The 18,573-nt window shown below is 40.5% G+C and overlaps 1 protein-coding gene across 4 annotated transcripts in view; it reads left to right on the top strand.

Annotated features, from left to right (window-relative positions):
• TSPAN12 (tetraspanin 12) overlaps nucleotides 1-18,573 on the top strand; it is a 48,313-nt gene that overhangs the window by 19,487 nt on the left and 10,253 nt on the right. For all 4 annotated transcript variants that reach the window (XM_065048823.1, XM_065048825.1, XM_065048826.1 and 1 more), the window contains 2 exons: nucleotides 12,495-12,569; nucleotides 16,903-17,010. In XM_065048823.1, the coding sequence (XP_064904895.1) occupies nucleotides 12,495-12,569; nucleotides 16,903-17,010 (183 nt within the window). The remainder of the gene's footprint in view (nucleotides 1-12,494; nucleotides 12,570-16,902; nucleotides 17,011-18,573) is intronic.

Below are 18,573 nucleotides of genomic sequence, written 5' to 3'. Positions count from 1 at the left end.
CAGCTTGTTAATTCAGTTATGGCAGAACCTGGTTGTAAATTAGGACTTGCCAGACTAAATTGTCTGTTAATTGAGTTGAAACACAACTGGACATACCATTGTTAAAATAAACTGATTCTTTCTTTAAAAGCAGGTATATATTTTATAAAGAACAATTTGAAATGGTGCTATCTTTTGGTTGAAAGAGATAAATTGGAGACATGTGAAAAACCCAAGGTGACTGTGGCTGTTCCATGTCAGTTGTTCCCAGCCAGCAAAAGGTGATGTTGGCGACAGTGATTTTTGTATATCCATCTGAACAATTACTGGGAACCAATGACTGTGTCACCACTTGGGGCAGATTCTTCTATCCCCATACACCCATTTCAGTCTCTGTGGGTGCACAGGTGATAGGGATGATTAAGTTCAGGTGAATGCTATGTTGCAAGATACCAGTTTTAACTGCTAATGTCTGCCTGGAAGGGACTCTGTGGGAAATATCAGCTACTCTGCAGCACTTGCGGCTACAGTTTGCCTGAATTAGTATGAGAGTTTAGTGATAATTATTTTTTTGTCCTTTTCTTTGTGTGTATGTGTGGCAGCGTATATGTGTGGCAGATGTATGTCTGCAATAATACATAATATAGGTTGTTTTGTAATACTACAGGATATTTGTTCTGACCCATGTGGCCTCTTCCTGCAGACACAGCAGGTCTAATACCTCCTACTAACATAAGTATTTCTTCATTATTATCTACCAAGCATTGAAAGGGAAGAAATAACTGACAAATATACTTGGTGTATACCCGTTCAATTTAGAATTAGGCAGGACAGAGGCTGAGTTCATTTTCATATTTTGCGCCTGTTATCACCATCTCATTTATGAATGTGATATGAGCAGGAGAAAAACAGATTCACAAGACTGGTTGGCCTGCCTTGTTGGAAGATGGGTTTAAGTGGGTTTATAATACTGTGGTATAGGTTTGATGAGAAGCCAGTACTAAAACTCAAATTCAGATATTCAGTGGGTAAGGGGTTGGATATTGGATTGTGAAGTGCTGCTTGTTCGATGTTGTGTTTGTAAGAGAAAATACACTTAAAGTTCAGCAGTTTGTATTATACTCCAGTAGTTTCAGATATGAGCAACTTTCTCAAGAAAATAAATATAGAACTATTTTTTTTAATTTATGTATTTCTAACTTGCAATTCAAAGGTGAGCTGCTTGAGTTCATGCCTGTACTAATCATTATTAGACATCTTTTTGCCTTGAAATGGAGTAGAGGGTAAACTCCTTTCCTGTTCAGATCAGGGTTTTTAAGGTTCAAACTAACTGTTGGATTTTGAGATGGGTGTTGGTGATGCCACAGCGTCACCAGAGGGCAAAGCTGGGCTTTGCAGGAGCAAGTGCACTCTGCAGGGCTCCCAGTATGGTGGAGTGGACTATTTGGTCCTGCGGTCCACTGCCAACCTCTTGTCTGCCTAAGCATGAGATGCATTTTGTTGACCTTGTCTTCTCCAGCGTAAATATGCAGTGCTGTGTATGTACTTAGAAGGCTTCTTCAAAAGCAAGTGCTTTGAAACAGAGCCTAATATCCCTAAGAAGGAGAGGAAGTTTACAGAAGAGAGATACAAGTTGCTTCACGCTGTGGGTTGTTGGGAGGCACTTTGAGCTGAGGGGCATTGCCTGCTCAGCAAACCGCAGGAGCAGCTGCGTATTTGAGCAGCGTTGGAGGGAGATGAGTTGGGGTGGAGGAGCACGACAGGAATTGAGCTGGTGGGAGTGTCCAGGTCTTCTTGCAAATGCTTGGCTTAAATCCAAATGTTTGCTGTGCTCACGGTGATGATCAGCTTCCCTCACCCTGGCAGCTGCCTTGGACACACAGCTGTGTTGTACCAGGGCAGAAGCAGCACTGTCCTGCTTGAGGCTGTTACCTGGCGGTTCCAAGTAACAACTATCCAGCCCCTTGAGAGCTATTCAGAGAAACGTCTTTGACAAGGTTGGACAGTGCAGTTATGATGCCATCAATTAAAATTGTGACATGGTGTGTTTTTTGGAGGCTTTTTTTGCATACTTCTGCAACAGAGAAGAGCCACTTGATCAGCTTTTCGGAAAAAGGTATAGTGCGAAGTTAAAAGGTTGACAGTTGCCATTTCATTGTTCCAGTATGAAACATGCTGACTGGACTTTTGTGACACACTTTTCACTGCATGTTGTACTTTCAGGCTCACATGATGGGGGTGACTACTCTGCACACGCTTGAGATGCATGCCCTGAGTAGTGGTTTTACTAGGCGCCACCTCATGATGCAAAACTTTTGGAGCAAACCTTGTTTCTAGTATCTTCCTTTTTTTCCAGTTTTCCCCCATTCTCGCTTGTTACACTGTTAGTATTGCATCCTCTCTCCAAGTTCCTGAGAGTCATGGATGCCCAGGGCAGTAGTAAAGACTGAAGTGGCACCAGAGCTGAAAAAAATCCCTGGAAGGGTACTCCCTGGTGAATAGAGGAGGGGAGGTAGTAATAGAAAGGTTGTTGAAGTGGAATGATGGAAGTAGTTCCAGGAAGCTATTGAAAGGACAGGGACTGATGTGACATAGGTTCAGGGGACTGGGGTTTGTGATGCTAGAGAGCTGTGCGTGACACCAGGGTGAGGAGAAGGGACGCATCTTGACTGAGAAGATGGGCATCTGCTGAGATGATGTATGGTCTTGCTGCCAAAGTGCTGTGCTTTGTTTTTTCCCTCTGTCCTCCGCAGCTCCTCTTCTCTCTTTGCTTGTTTGCCCAGTTTGGGGGTTTTTGTTGTATGTTTTTTTCTTTTTTGGGGGGAGAGGGGGCGCGTGCGCGCATGTGTGTTGTTTCTGTTTGTTTGTTTGTTTTGTTTTTTTCTGCACTGAAAGAAATAGGGAACAGGAGAGTCCCTGAGAGTAGGGAAGGAATAAGTGAGTAAACAGACCCTCAAAGCCCAGCCAGAGCTCTGTGTCTGGTCTGAAATGCAGCCCAGCCCCACCAGTGGGACATGTCTTGATGCTGTGGTTCAACTGCATTCTTGTTGCCACAAACTGAGTATGGAGTGGGTGTTTGGTCAGGTAAATGCATCTTTTTTTTGTGCCTAATCTTGCCCTTATGACTAATTAACCACAGAGACACTTTACTGTGTGTGTGCGCAGGCGCTGCAGTATGGGTTTTGTACCTGAGAAGAACACTTTTCCACTCAAAATTGTGAATGTCTTAAGTGTTTTGGGGACGTTTTGAGGCAGAGTTATTGTGTGTATCATTACTGAATTGGATTTTCTTGACCAAAGCAGCATTTTTATAGTGTTTAATTTCCTTAGTAGGGGGTAGGCAGATGAAGATGGCTGTGTTTCAAAAATCTGTGTGGAATGAGAAACCTTAGTTTCTCGTATAAATCCTATGAAATAAGCGGAGAAGAAGGGTGAAGGGAATATCATAAGCCCTGAGGAAATTGTGGTCTAACATCTATTTTTACCTGTGTCCTGTGCAGTACTTTACCATGACCTTGCAGCGACCCATATTCCTTGGAGTTCATTGACTTGAGGTAATTGAACCTTGGGCAAATAAATCCTAATAATTGTCTGAAGTGTGCATTTGCTTATTTCCAAAGTAATACATGTTTCCTTTTATAAGCAAAGATTAACCATTAAAGTAAAAAATTTAAAACCAATCATTAATATCTCACAGAAGAATCGAAGCTGTGAAAAAAGTTCTAACTATTCATAAATAATTTTTAGTTTTTCAAACGAACTTGAACACGTACCTTAGAAAATTAAAATGTTCATTGCCATAAAAAGAGTTGATTAAGAAAATTACTTAAAGGTTTTTGAAAAAGTGGTAACTATTTATATAAAACTTGGACTTTGCAAAGGTCACAGGCTTTAAGACATTTCGATAAAATGTTGTGATCTGGGAAACCAAATCTAAAATAACAGAGATATTTGATAAATTTGCAGTGGAATGTATGTATTTTGAAGCACTGGATGGCATTCAGTAGCTAATGTTGTTAAGGTGGTGGTTTCAGCCCATTTTCTTGTTGACTTGTGCCTGCATCTCTCAAATTTCTGCATTGTCAAGTGAGTAAACCAATTTCTAAATCAAAATGATAAATGAACTGTTAATCCCTTCAGGGCAGGGCTGAGAGAGCTGGGGAGGGATGAAGGGGGGCAGGGGAAAGTTTGTGCTGCTTGAGTGGATAAACAAGAGGATTTTGGTTTTCCGTGCAGCTTGTCTGCCTCCATTTAATGAGTTTTTGCTCTGTTTTTAAAAAGGATAACTAGATTAATAATCAAAATAACCTTGTTTTTAAACTGTAACAGAAGTAAAGGGAACCATAGCTTGTAACTTACTGAAGGAGGGAGGACTTTTTATTAGGTTTTGCACAGAAAGAGTCTGGTTCCCATTGGTGATGCAGCAGTGGTGGTCATCTGATGTTTCTCAGGGTGCAGACAGATGTCTGGATGGCTCGTGTCTCAGGAGAACAAGGCTGATGGTCTCAGGCTGTTAGCCATTGGGAAATACTATGCATAACCCTCTGAAAATCTTCTGGCATCTCCTTTACATACCATATACTCTGGTCTTTTAGAGATTCCTGTAAGGTTTAATTCTGCAGCTGCCTTACCCTTGGAGTCTCCTTCAGCCCCTGCCCTTCACTCCCAGAGCTTTCCTTGCTTCTCTTGCCATATGGACCATGTTGCCCTGAAAGGTGGCGTGAGCACCAGCCAGCAAGTTTGAGGAGGCTGGACTTGTTGATCAGCTACTCTTCATTTGCTCTGACATAAGGTTTGTGGTTTTTCTTGAGTCTGAGGGAAGGAAAAAAAAAGTAGTTTTAGATCTTCTGGGAGTAAATAGAAACTTTTGGGAGGAGAGTGGTAAAGCTTGAAAAAAATAAGTGAAATACAGAGCATATGAATGATGATTCATTAATAAGTACACTGATCCTTCAAAGAAAGGGACATTTGCTCAAAAATTGAAGGATTCCTACAGTCTTATAGATTGGATGCTCCAAAAGCTGCAACACCCCCCATACTATCACTTTTCTTCACCATGCTGCAACCCCTGACTCCAGTCATTAGCTCCTGCCTGCCAGTGCCATTTACTTTCACATACAGAATGCTCTTTTGCTTTCTCACTGTCTGGCAATGAGCGTAATTAGCTGCCAATATTTTGAGTATGTTGTGTGATGGGATAGATTTGTTCTCTGGGGTTGAATTTAGTAGACTATGAAGTCTTTTCAGGTTTTCTAGGATGACAGTAGTTAACTGGGAAGCTGTCAGAATGGATGAAATAGGGTCCTACTCCCAGTAACAGGAGCAACGTGCAGCATGCTGACCAAAAGGTCTGAGAGAAGAAAAAGATGAATTAAGCCACTCTTGTGCCTTTCTAGTTCTGATGAAATTTGGGTTGCTGCAGAACCCTCTCTCAGTTTGTGTTTTTGTGAGCTGCCTAGACTCTTGCTTCCAGATCACGCTTCCAAACTGCAAACAAAATGATCATTCCACGTTTGGTACGAGCAGGATCATGAGAGCATGACTGGGCATGTGCCCAGATCTCTGATTCTCCATATGTGTGGGCTAATCACCCACTGATTTTACAGGTTATAGTGACTGAGTGGTGGTGAGGCATTCTGTAGGTCCAGGGAAGGGGTTGATTCTCCATCCTTGGAGGTATTTGAAGATGTGTAGATGTTGTGCTTCAGGGACATGGTTTAGTGGTAGACTTGTCAGTGTTTGGTTTATGATTGGACCTTAAAGGTCTTTTCCAGCCTAAATGAGTCTATGATTCTGTAGGTCATAGCTGAAATAAATCACTAAAACCAGCAAAAACCCCATGTGGTACCACTTCAGGAACATAGTTGGGTATTCATGGCTTTGTAATATGGCTGCCCTTACCTGCCTGGGCTGCTTTGCACCAGAGGGCCGTAGTGACTTGTTGGTCACTGAGTACCCCAAGTCACCAAATTTCTATGAGGTTTCCTGCTTGTAGCTTCATTTCTGGCATAATTCTCACACTGGGGTTTGGAAGGGCATCCTCAGAGCACAGTCAGGTGGCTTTTGTTTCTGTGCCAGTGGGATTATCGCAGTGGCTGATAATAGGGCACGTGATATTCAGTGCAGTAGTCGAGGCAATGTGAAGGAGACTACTGCAGGACAATAGAGTTTTAACTGTAGTTTTCCTTTGCTAAATGTAATTAGAATTTAATATTTGCAGTGTCAAAAAATCTCTGGAAAACTCCGTTTTCTTGGAAATAATTTGTAGAAGGGCATTTAAAATGGCAAGTGGGGTAGGACAAGCAGCAAAATTTTTACAAACTCCATCCATATACTGTGTTTTCCAAAGTGCCAGTTTTTCCATTGTCTTGTTGCCATATTTGTAACAGAAACAGAAGGTTGTTTTTCACCAATTCTTTTCATCTGTCACCTGAAAAGCATAGACAAATTATATTACTAAGTCAGTCATTGCAGGAATTGGTGGCAAATTCAAGACAAACAAAACAATCTCTAGAACTACAACAAGAGTTTTGTATTACATCTCTGCAAAAAACAAAAAACGTGCTTCATGTTTTATATCCTTCCCTGCCTACAATTGCAAAAGAAAAAAATCCTGTTCTCTGCAGGATAGGAAGCCATGAGGGAGGGATTTATGTTGAGAGGCACTTCATGTGTGTGCTGTTCACCCTTACTCTCTCAACAAAATGGGAATTGTTGGAACAAACAGCTTTTAAACAAATGCAAAATATCTTAGTTTCAGTAATAGTTATTTCATGCTTGCGTTTTCTATTCTTATTTGTGTTTGTATCTAAATGGTTGAGATGATCAAGAAAGAAATGTGTTCCTGTAATCTGTTTGGTGGTTGTCATTTGCTTAGTTTGGTAGAACAAATAGAATGGCAAAAAACCTGTCATAATTAAATTAGGATAAATTAATTCTGTAGTTCCGATTTTAGCCTTAGGTAGAGATAAAGGAAGACATTTTGGGCACATGCCAGGGTATATATGCTCCATGTATGGAGCGCTGGCATATGTGTAGCTTGTGCCCTCTTATGGGATGCCACTGGGGTGTGCAGGAATTTTATTCAGACTAAAACTTTTCATTGTATTTAGACAGTCCATACAGATATTTCTAAAAGTAGTTTTGAATTATTTTGATTTTTAAGTGCGTATTTGAAAATACCGTGAACCTTTCTAGTGCTTTATGAGGTTCTGATAGCACAAAACCTATTACTTCAACCTAGTCTTCATTTTTGATTTCTTTTTTTCCTGTATTTGATTATTTGCTTGATGTTTATCTCCACTCTGTGGTTGAATTCTATCATCATTGGGTTTCCATTTGGTATGTTCCACTATGCCACCATCTTTTCTGTTTTGTATGTCAGTTCCCTAGAGTGGACTTATGGTTGCCTGACTTGCACCAGAGCCAGACCTCTCTGGAGGCTGTTGTGATTTGTAGCTGCTGAGTGTGATCTCTGCACTAGCAGGTGCCATCCATTGTGGTGGGTTTCTGTGCTGTTGATGTGTGTGGTTTCTGCTTTCGAGGTTTCAGGGCGGGATGAGGATGTTGACTGTGGTGCCATTTACATCTGTACGACATGAAGGGTATTCCAGAAGAACAGAGTCTGGTGATTACGTAGGGAATGTCTTTAATATCTTTCCTTTGCCTTTCATCCCTCTGTCTTTTCTACATTTATCTGAAAGTTGTTCTCACAGTAACAACTTTGTTTCTGTTCTCACTTCTTTCCTGTTTACTCTCTTGCACAAGAAAGGAGGGGAACAGGATTCTGCTCAACTCCAGTCCCTAGTTCCTTCACCTCCATTTCAGGACTGATGTACTGGAAAAATACAGTCGTTTAAGCCTCTGCAGGCTGTTAGTGCTGCAGCTCTGTGCTCTGGGGAGGGAGCCACGCACACATACCCATCTGTTGCAGCCGAAAATAATTCAGGGGCTTGTGCAAGGCTCCAGGTATTAGAGGAGATGCTTCTGTTGGAAAGCTGCTGCCTGCCTGCCTTCCTCCCCTGTGGCCAGCGGTGGTGGTGAGCAAGCTTAATGAGGAGGTTGCAGGAGAACCAGTTCCTGCTAATTGACAACATCCATTTGACACTGCAGGGATGCTGAAGTTTAGGATCTCGGCCATATGTGTCTGTGACTTAGTGAGGAGCAGTAAATGTCTACTGCATTTTTTTTTTTTAATTGGCAAATGTTTTTACATTGATTTGTTACTCTCAAAAGAGTGTTTTCTACTAGCATTTCAGTCATTCAGTTTCTCTCAAGGAACCAACATTTTAACTTTTTCACATCCTTGCTGGAGGAAATCCTTCAGTGAACCTGACTCTGTGGGGTTTGGTACAGGGTGAAGGCACCACTTCAGTTTTCTCACTTTGCGTAGTCTGACTAGTGAATGACAGTGATTAGCAATTGCCTACAGAGGTGTTAAAAGTCTGTGGGATTTGCCATATAAAAGGTTTCTAGTTCTTGAAGTGATTGTGGCTATGCATTAAATACTTATATGCTCATAGATTTTGTTATTTTATGATAACCTGTAGGTATCTTTGCAAATCTGCTTTCTCCCTTCTGTGCCTGCCTCTATCCTACCTTCTCCCTGCCAAAACAAACAAACAAAACCCAGAACCAAACAAGACCTAAACAAACAAACAAAAACCATAGTATAAATAGCAGTAGCCAAGAGTGCTCTGAAGGAGATGTGCTGTAGAAGGTAATATCAGCAACCAGCTGGTGTGGTTTTGAGCATGATGCACAATGGTGTTCCTCAGGGAGTTAGTCTCCTTTACAAAATGTAGCCAATCAGCTCCTAAGAAGAAATATTAAGTCTTGCTTCAAAACCAAGTCCCTATTTCTGGCAAAAAGCAGAAGTGTGTAAATGCAAGAAGATGCATTTGGCATTCAGACTCCTGTGGGAATTTAATTGGGGACAAGGAATAAGCATTGAAGCCAATAATAATTTCTGTATTTGGAAGATCGAAATTAAGGGTAATAAATTTAAATAATGGTTAGAGAGTTGTGTTTTTTTTTTTTTTTCCCCACACAACTTACATAAGAACTATTTGTTTTGCAAACCATTGCATTTAGAGAGAGGTATAATATTTCTGTTCAATAGCAGGGTGAAACTGAAGCTCCTGTGTGCAAGTTTGGTGTCCCTGCAGCTGCTCCGTTCTTAGCATGTGCTTTCATGTGCTTTCTGTCTTTTCTTGTCTTTTGCCTTAGGGATAGAAGATGTGCTTTCTCAGGACAGAAGGCTTGATTTTTGCAGTGTCCTGAAGTGTCCAGATGTAGCTGGAGTCAGGACTGCTCAGTTCCTCACAGACCCAGAAGTGGTTTATGTGTAAATCTGGCTAAACAGTTTTCTATCCCAGACTGTATTCAGTAACTGGAGAAAATCTTGGGTTTGGCTTTTCTGTCTTCAACTGCTACCAGAAATTTTCTTAACTGTGTGCTGACAAAAATGAGAAAGTTTCAGCATTAACGTTGGTGAAGGAATGTTACATGGAACTGCAAATTAAGATTTTTCCAGAGCATGCCACACATACACCCCCAGATGTATTGCCTTCACCATCATCAGTAAGTTTTGTGTAAGATTTGGGGATAGCAGGCAGTCCCAGCATTGTTATTCAGTTAGAGTATAAAACCACTGAAATTTTCTTAGACAACTGAGAACTCAAGTTTGCTTTTAACCATAATGTCCTTAAACATTTTTTGCGTGACTTAAAAGAGCTGAAAAGTGGCAGTCTTTCCCTCTTTTGAAGGGAATACTTTTCAAAGGAGATTTCCATGTTTTTTTTAAAGATCCCTTTGCATAACTTGCAGGCACTACAGTGATAGTGAATACATTGCCTAGAAGCTCATGAATTTATTTTTTAGAGAAAGCATCATTTTTCTTATAAGATGCAGCTCAGACTTTTATCCTCTTTAGACCTTTAAAGGATGGACATATTGGTTATTGAAGGCCTGTACTGGAGCTCTGCGTGCACTGACAGTATTGATTTGTAAGGATATGTGCTGTGTTGTTCAGCTGTAATGATTGTGAAGATGCAACGTAATGTGGTGGAGACCCATAAAACAGGACCTCTTCTTTTGACACCATCTTTATTGAACAGACCTTTGTGGATGGGAGGGTGCAAATTTCTCTTGAAAATTAACATGCATATTTTTACATGCACATCTTTAATTTGGCTGTTTGTGTCTAGAAACCTAATTCAGGGAGTTAGATTTGGTCAGCAAGTAGAAGTAAAGGCAAGATGCTGTTTAGCAGCTACCAAAGTGTCTGTGAATTTCTCAGTTCCAGATTGAGTGAATGAAAAAGATGACGTGTAGATGACTATTAAATCCTAAAACTTGCAGATTTATATTCTCTGTTTTAAATAATACAGCTTATTGATCTTTCAACAAAAAAAAAAAAAAACCAACCAACCAACAAACCAGTTGCCCCCAGTACATATGTGGGATTTTTGTTTGTTTTCACAGTATCACAGTATCACACAGTATGTTTGGGATTGGAAGGGACCTCAAAAGATCATCTAGTCCAATCCCCCTGCTTGGAGCACCAACACCTAAGTGAGGTCGCACAGGAACATGTCCAGGCGGGTTTTGAATGTCTCCAGAGAAGGAGACTCCACAACCTGCCTGGGCAGCCTGTTCCAGTGCTCTGTCACCCTCACTGAGAAGAAGTTTTTTCTCAAATTTAAGCGGAACCTCTTGTGTTCCAGCTTGATCCCGTTACCCCTAGTCCTATCATTGTTTGCCACCGAGAAGAGCCTGGCTCCATCCTCATGGCACTCACCCTTTATATATTTATAAACATTAATGAGGTCCCCCTTTAGTCTCCTCTTCTCCAAACTAAAGAGCCCCAGCTCCCTCAGCCTTTCTTCATAAGGGAGGTGCTCCACTCCCTTAATCATCTTTGTTGCCCTACGCTGGACCCTCTCCAGCAGTTCCCTGTCCTTCTGGAACTGAGGGGCCCAGAACTGGACACAATATTCCAGATGTGGTCTCACCAGGGCAGAGTAGAGGGGAAGGAGGACCTCTCTCGATCTACTAGCCACCCCCCTTCTAATACACCCCAGGATGCCATTGGCCTTCCTGGCCACAAGGGCACAGTGGTGGCTCATGGTCATCCTGCTGTCCACCAGGACCCCCAGGTCCCTTTCCCCTACACTCCTCTCTAATATGTAATTTCCCAACCTATACTGGAACCTGGGGTTGTTCCTGCCCAGATGCAGGACTCTACACTTTCCCTTGTTAAATTTCATCAGGTTATTCCCCGCCCAACTCTCCAGCCTGTCCAGGTCCCGCTGGATGGCGGCACAGCCTTCTGGTGTGTCAGGCACACCTCCCAGCTTGGTGTCATCAGCAAACTTGCTGATAGTTTTGCTTGTTTGTTTTTCTTTTTTTTTTTTTTTTTAAATACCTGTCCTAAATACATCCCAGAATTAAATGACTAAATTAGAAGCCTTTTGGCATGTATCCTGCTAATGGAATTATATATTTATTATATTGTGACAGTGTTTCTTTGATCTCCAAATAAAATTAAAATCCATGAAGACTGTAATTTCAAGTCTTGTGTACTGAAAGCAAGGGGGACTTGGACTCAAGAATGAATGGAACTGTGCCTTTGCTTTAAATAAAATATAAATTGTTTAATAGAAGACACTAGTTAAGCAGTCTTAATTTCCATGCTGCATTGCTCTGCACTTCAAGTAGGATTTGTTGAAGCTATACAGAATGTAGTCCCACTCTTTTTAATTGTAGTGACCAGGTTTAACTGTCACTACCAAGACCTCTACAGCTTCTACAGCTATATACATATTTTCTATTTTTAAATAGTTCAAGGGTTAGATCTTGTAACAGACAAAGATATTTCAATCCATCTCAATAAACTTTTGTACATTGGCACTTAGGGACATGGTTTAGTGGTGGTGGACTTGGTTACGTTTATGGTTGGACTCAATGATCTTAAAGGTTTTTTCCAACATAAGTGGTTTTGCGATTCTACTTATGCCTGGACTCAAATACCTACAAATTGATAAGAACGTAGCTTTCAAGAGCCTTGTTTGGTTTCATCTTGTGAATGATCTTTTTTTTTTATTCTGTTTTCCTTCGACTTTTTGGCTATTAGCATAATCTGGTCATGTTGCTTGAATGGATAGAACTGAACAAAACAATATTTCTTTTTTTCACATATATGAGGGGAAAAAAGACTGTCCTCTTTGTGAATGCTTTAGCATAATATGTAATGATAGCCTTGTACTCTGGGGCAATAAGGAAATGAATTTGTTTTCCGATGGTAATGTTCATATGATTCATGTTAAGTGAGTAAGAAATGCCACGACTTAAAATTTTAGAAAGTTTGCTGCATACAAAAATGTATTTCAGATTCCTTGTCTTCAGTCATGTGAAAAGTTAATGATGTTTTGAGATGTCCCTTAATATTTTCAAGTCTCTTTTTTTTGAGGTTAGCCTGGATGAAATAACCAAGACTATTCTGTTTTCTGCAGTACTTTGGAAGCTTGCTTGTTATATTCTGTGTTGAACTGGCCTGTGGTGTTTGGACCTACGAGCAGGAAATTACGGTGAGTCAGAAAAGGAGGCTGCATTTTTTCAACAGAAAATAACCAGATTTCCATTGGCTAGCTGTTTTCTAATTGCTGTAGTATTTATCTTTGTTCATGGTTCTGACAGCCTAATTTCATGTGACTGCCTTTATTGATAAATCAGAGAGTTCTTCTGGGAAAGCTTGTCTGCCTGGAAGATGCTCTCTGGGTTCCTCCCCACCTCCTCTATATTTGAGAGCCAAATCCTGCAGCCCCACATTTAAGGACTTTATTTTTAGTTAATTCTTGCTAGGCAGGTTCTTATTGAAGGCAATGGCTTTTTTGAGGATAAAGTATGAACTTCAGGCTCAAGATAACTATTTTGAGAGAGGAGATGTCAGCATTTGAAAGGACTTTGCCCCAAAAGTTCCTAATGTTTTAAAGAGCTATAGCTGAGTATAGTACATTGTAAATAGACAGTGTGCTCTTCCGATAGGGACTTGCTGTCTGCTGAAATCTTCATGCTGCCTCCACAAGCTATAAGTGCTGGTTTTAGGCAAGCATGTCTTGGCTATAAAACACTCCTCTGTAAACTTGTGGAGAGGTTTTGTCTCTGTCTAGTTTTTATAGCTATGCCAATCTGTAATTTTCAAACTGAAGATTTGTAACCGTCATACAAGAAAAGGGTTAAGTGTTGAGCAGAAATTAAACTGAAATGTTATTCTTCTGGCTCCTATAACCTTCTGTTTTGTACTCAGTCTGGTACATTTTTATGAATAGGGGGACAGATATTTTCTTTAAGCTGCCAAGATATGTCCAATATACTGATATTTCCACCAGCATATATCAATTTCATTGCAGTAAGATGGGAGGCAACCTTCTTGGTATTTAGACAGTACTGGGACCAAAGGAATTACTGGCAGATTTGAAGTCTGAAGTTACGTGGCAGCATTTTGCATCAGCAGCATTCGTTCCCTTGTGGTACGGATTCCAGAGGGGTTTTCTAATATAGGAGCGATTAAGGCTATCCCTTTACTTTAAATGTCAGCTTACAGTGATGCATTTTAAAATTGGGAATGTGGACAAGTGACATGCTTCATCCTGTGGGCACAGCTGCCCTCTGCGGGGGTTTTGCTCAGGATGACGGTTATAACTAACATCCATCTCTCCACAGAAATCTTGTCAGTGGAAGCTGCCTGAAATAGCACAACCTTCAGTGCACTGTGTAATACATGCCTTCTCCAGCCTTCGCTATTCAGTTAAAAACCTGAAGTTACGGCTTGTTTTAGTGTAACTCCCAAGCTTTCAGTTACCTGCTATGCTACTGAAATCCAAACCTGGTACAGTTTGATAAAAACTGGCATAGCCCTACTATATGTGAAGGCACAGGTGATGCTGCTTCCCTCCGGAAAAAATGTGGCTGTCCCTGCACCCCTTTGCCAAAAGAAGCAGCGCAGAGCTCCATGTTTGCACCTTCTGCAATGGGTCACAGTGAACCCAGATACTCCACAGTCCTTCAGTTATTCCTTTCTCCCAGGTGTTTGAGTATATGAACATGAGCATGCAAACAGAATGGAAACAAAAAATATCTTCAGCAACTGCTTTTCTCTTTTTATCTCTTTTCTTCTCTGCCCCCACCACCCGGTTTTGTTTTCTCTTTTCCATCTGATTTCCTCTTCTGCTTCCCTTTGTCCTAACACTGCTGGTCTTCATGTGATGAGGTGGGCGAGACTCAGTTTTCTTGTTGCCGAGACCCGTAGGGCATGTGGCAGTCTGGAAGAGCACAGGGTTTTTTTTGGTGGTTCTTTCATACCTGTGCAGATCGCTTCCCTAGAGCATGCTTTCTCCTACTCTGCTTGATAAAGATAAGAGGACTGCCTCTTGTACCCACAGGGGTGACTTGATGTCATGTTGGTTTCAGCATAGCATGAAAGCACTTGAGCCCCTGGTGGGTTTTAGGGAATCAGTTGACTAATATTACTGTAGGTGGGTGGGTGATGTTGTCAAAAATGTCACTGAGGCATAATCGCCTCTGCTAATCCAATATGGGCTCTCCTTGGCATGTGGACAAGTTGCTGTAAGAGTCCTTGTATAAACAGTTTTCCTTCCAGCTCATGATAGCTCTCAGCATGAAGTGTGCCTCATGACTAATTTATTGCACGCACAAGACTGAACAGCCAGTGTGGGTTCTTGGCTTACTTGGGCATTGGTTGGGCCTTGATACTCATTAGAAAAATAATAATGAATAAGTAGATCTCAACGGCAAACTGAGCTTTACAAAATGTATGCTAAAATCAAACCACCATCTCCACTTTTTGTTTGTCTAAGCGCTACAGAAAAGTGTTGGTCAAACAAATGCCCCTCAATGTCATGTTTTATTGTGCATTACTGCACACGTGAGCTGACGGGCAGCTATTTAGTAGATGCCTTGATGTCCTTAGTTTGACACGTTGGCATTCTCGGAGCAGTCAGACACACAGATTCCGATGTCCCTCCTTAGCTACAGAATTCAAATTGCCTTCCTACAGTGGGGCTTAGTTTGTTTTGACTTGCTTTTAATTGTGCTTTCTCGCTTCTTGATTTTTTTTTCCTGCTTTCCATTGTTTTCATAAAGAAGTTGGATGTCTTGTGTTACGTGCATAACCTTGGACTGTATTCAACTCAAATAAGATAATAAAAAAATAGTCTAGCAAATATGAGCTTAATTGTAGCGATATCAACTATTATCCAAAGAAAGCAGAGTGCTAACTTCCAACTCAATGGAAAAAGAAATGCATTGAGTACAAAAGCGAATTATTTTATTATAGTGACCAGTGTAAACGATTGTTGTAGAAATACTTAGTGATATTGTTTTCAAGTATTTTTAGTATTCCACTGCTAACGTATTTTTTCATGTGGACAATTGTAAGTTCAGTGCTTTACAGCTTAAGAAATAAAAGTTCTGTTAAGTGAAAGATGTGCAAAATTTATGGGATTCTATTAATATGTTCGTGATATATGAAGCTTTGCCAGGGCATCAAAAATGTAGTGTAACTTAACAGCCATAATGAAACATTACCAAATGTTCTTATTTGGATTACGGGGTCAGTTGGGCAGTGATTGTCCCTATATTTTTGTAGACCATCTAGCACAGCAAAGATCAAGGCTCCTTGGGAAGTCTTGTCATATTTTTTTCTTAGATAATGTTTATTGCTGATTTGCAGAATGGCCTGACTGCTCGCTTTCAATTGAATGGGAGGGCTAACTCACAGCTGCTAGAGGAGCTGGGCTTCCCCACCCTCAAAATGAAAGCTGTTATTGCAATTGTGATTTTGCTCACCATGCCTGTTAAGGCTAATGGGAACAAGGCAAAATGCAGCATGAATGGTATGTGTGCCTGGAAGGGTGACTGCAAAGTCTTCAGCTCCTTATTGTAGTTTGGTGCACTGAAATTTGTGCTGCTGAACAGAAGATTGTCTCTTATCTTCAATGCTAACTGGGTTATGCTGGGTGCCATAGCACTTTTTTCTCTTGTTTCTAACAAATTACTGATTGAGAGTCATAGTCCGACAATAGAGAGCACCAGCTCCTCACTCCTGAGTAGTCAATTTGAAAGAAAAATACTTCTAAGAATCCTTTCAGAATAAAAGATTTACAAGGCCACAATTGTGTGTGAAGAAAAAAGTTCACAGGGCCTCGTTGTCTAAACATTTTTGTTACCATTCTTGAGCAAGATACTGAAATCGCATACATTCAAGATACCTTCAGACAAAGCCAGAAAGCCACTGAAAAGACTCAGGGTGGAATTCATCTAAGTTGATTTTATATGTTTAGAAGTTAGGTGTTTAAATCTAAGTTCGTCACCTTAGACAGTGAAGTGGATATGAGACTTCTAAGGAATGATTCATCTGCTTTGTTTAATTTTAATATTTGCTTGAGATGAGATGAGTTGCTCTGTATGGCTGCCTGTTTCTTTCTGTTGAAGACACAAGGGACATACTGAAACTGGAGAAGATAAATACCATCCCTGATGTCCTGGATGGGGCTCAGTTAGAATTTTATGCCAGATTAAAATAATCTGGTAATGATGTAATCAAATTGTACACAAATATCTCTGAATCTCTGCAAAATGCAGCTCATTTGCCAGTGTCCATTAATTTGTAAGCAAAGGATACAAATAGCTTTTTCCTGATATTTTAATAAAGGGTCGTAAAGTTTCAATATTGTAAAGATTGAAGCAATTGTTTTCCTGTTTTATTTGAATACAAAGTTATTTCGATCATTGCACTGAAAGACCTCAGAATAGGTGGAAGTTCTAGGATTGGAGCCACAAGCCAACTGATCTGTTTATCAGCTTTCTGTGGTGTGAATCACTTTTGTTTCCTTGTTCCAGGTTCCAGTGCAGTGGTCTGATATGATCACGCTGAAGGCCAGGATGACCAATTATGGTCTACCAAGGTACCAGTGGCTGACCCATGCCTGGAATTTCTTCCAGAGGGAGGTAAGATGACAGTTAATTTGTGAGCTGAAGTAAATGTTATTTATCTGCTAAGGGAAAAAAAAGTTGTTTTTAAGTGTGTAGATAAATGAAAGTTCATTTAATGTGAAACCTTGTGTAGTGATGATGTCTGTTAACATCACTTGATATCCAACTCTGGAGCCCTAAAGATACTAAAACATCAAGAAAAGAATGCTACTAAATTCAGTAAAATTAACACTGTCTTCTGCTTTGCCAGTAAGGTTAGGACACCAATACCTCTTAGGATTATTACAGCATTTAGGAATATGATGTATATAAAATTCAAAGTCAGCAGGTAAAATAAAATAATATTTCTATATGCTAATTTAATATTAAACTGTGCTTGCCTTTCTCTAGGCTCTGTTAGTTTCCTTTCACAGAGCTGTCATGTCTAAGATAGTGTCCTTAGCTGGAACTGAGTGGGAAAGGAAGTTTCCGAAAGGATGCCAGCACTGTCTCTTTGGCCGAGCCTAGAGAAAGTGATCAGGATTTTTACTTTCTTTGACTGTGCTGGATGGGGGAAACAAACCAAAAAGCTGCCTTGTGTATTCACAGCTTTGCCCTCTGGCCTACTAAAATTCGGAACTGTTTTCAAAGAATGAACTATTATGTTACAAAAACATGAAATTGCCCAAGGTAAAAGCCATTAACTCCAAATATAACTCACGTGCAGGAAGAGAACTCTTTAAATGCCTGTCATTGTGCTGCCCATGTTGAAATGTTGAAATCTATCATTGTTGCACAGATTTCCTGTTTATTTAAACATTTCCTGGCAGCACTTGGTTAGTCTGTATTTATACTATAACCTGAAAGAAAGAATGAGGACTACATGAGGTTAATCAACCCTCGGCCTTCCCAGTCTCCTGTTCTGGCTGTGCAAGTGCTCCATGAAACCGAGTAATCCTTCATACTCAGGTAGTGCTGGTGCCTGTTCTGTACCTGAGATAAACATAATCCAATGGCCTCTGTTTACCTGAATAGAGCTGATACTGTATCTTGGTTTAAATGTATAGGTTGATTATATTAAAAGCTACCTCTTACACTCCTCGTTGTTGCAGTGTCATCGTAATAGCTGTTTTTAATATGAATATGAATAAAACTTCAACTATGCCTTAACTCTTCCAGGGGAGAAAAAGTTCCTTTTAGAACTTAGATTTCCTATTTTTCATCTCTGACCAGAGGAATGATTTGGGGAAAGTTAGAAGTGAACTGAGAAGTCTCTTTTACAGCTCCTAATTAATTAGCGGGCTCTCATGTTTATTGTGTCCACTCATAACGCAGACAGTGGATGTGTGAGCCTGGTATGTGCTTTATGCATGAATGAGCACAATGCTTGGGGCACTTCTTCAGTCAGCATGACAATATTTTTTCCTAAATAAAAAATTCGTAATTACAATTATGTTTCCAAAGATTCAGCCCTGATCAGCTTTGTGCTCACTCTTCTGTATCTTTTAATATCTGAGAGAGATGGGAAACGTATTTCCCCTCCAACCTCCTTGGCTGGTCTAAAATCACAGTTGTGAGTATGAACACGGGAAGGTTCAG

This window comes from Columba livia, chromosome 1 (genome assembly GCF_036013475.1).
Source record: "Columba livia isolate bColLiv1 breed racing homer chromosome 1, bColLiv1.pat.W.v2, whole genome shotgun sequence".
In the NCBI taxonomy this organism is placed as follows: domain Eukaryota; kingdom Metazoa; phylum Chordata; class Aves; order Columbiformes; family Columbidae; genus Columba; species Columba livia.
Note: the sequence above shows the minus strand (reverse complement) of the source record. Positions and strands in the feature narration are given on the sequence as shown.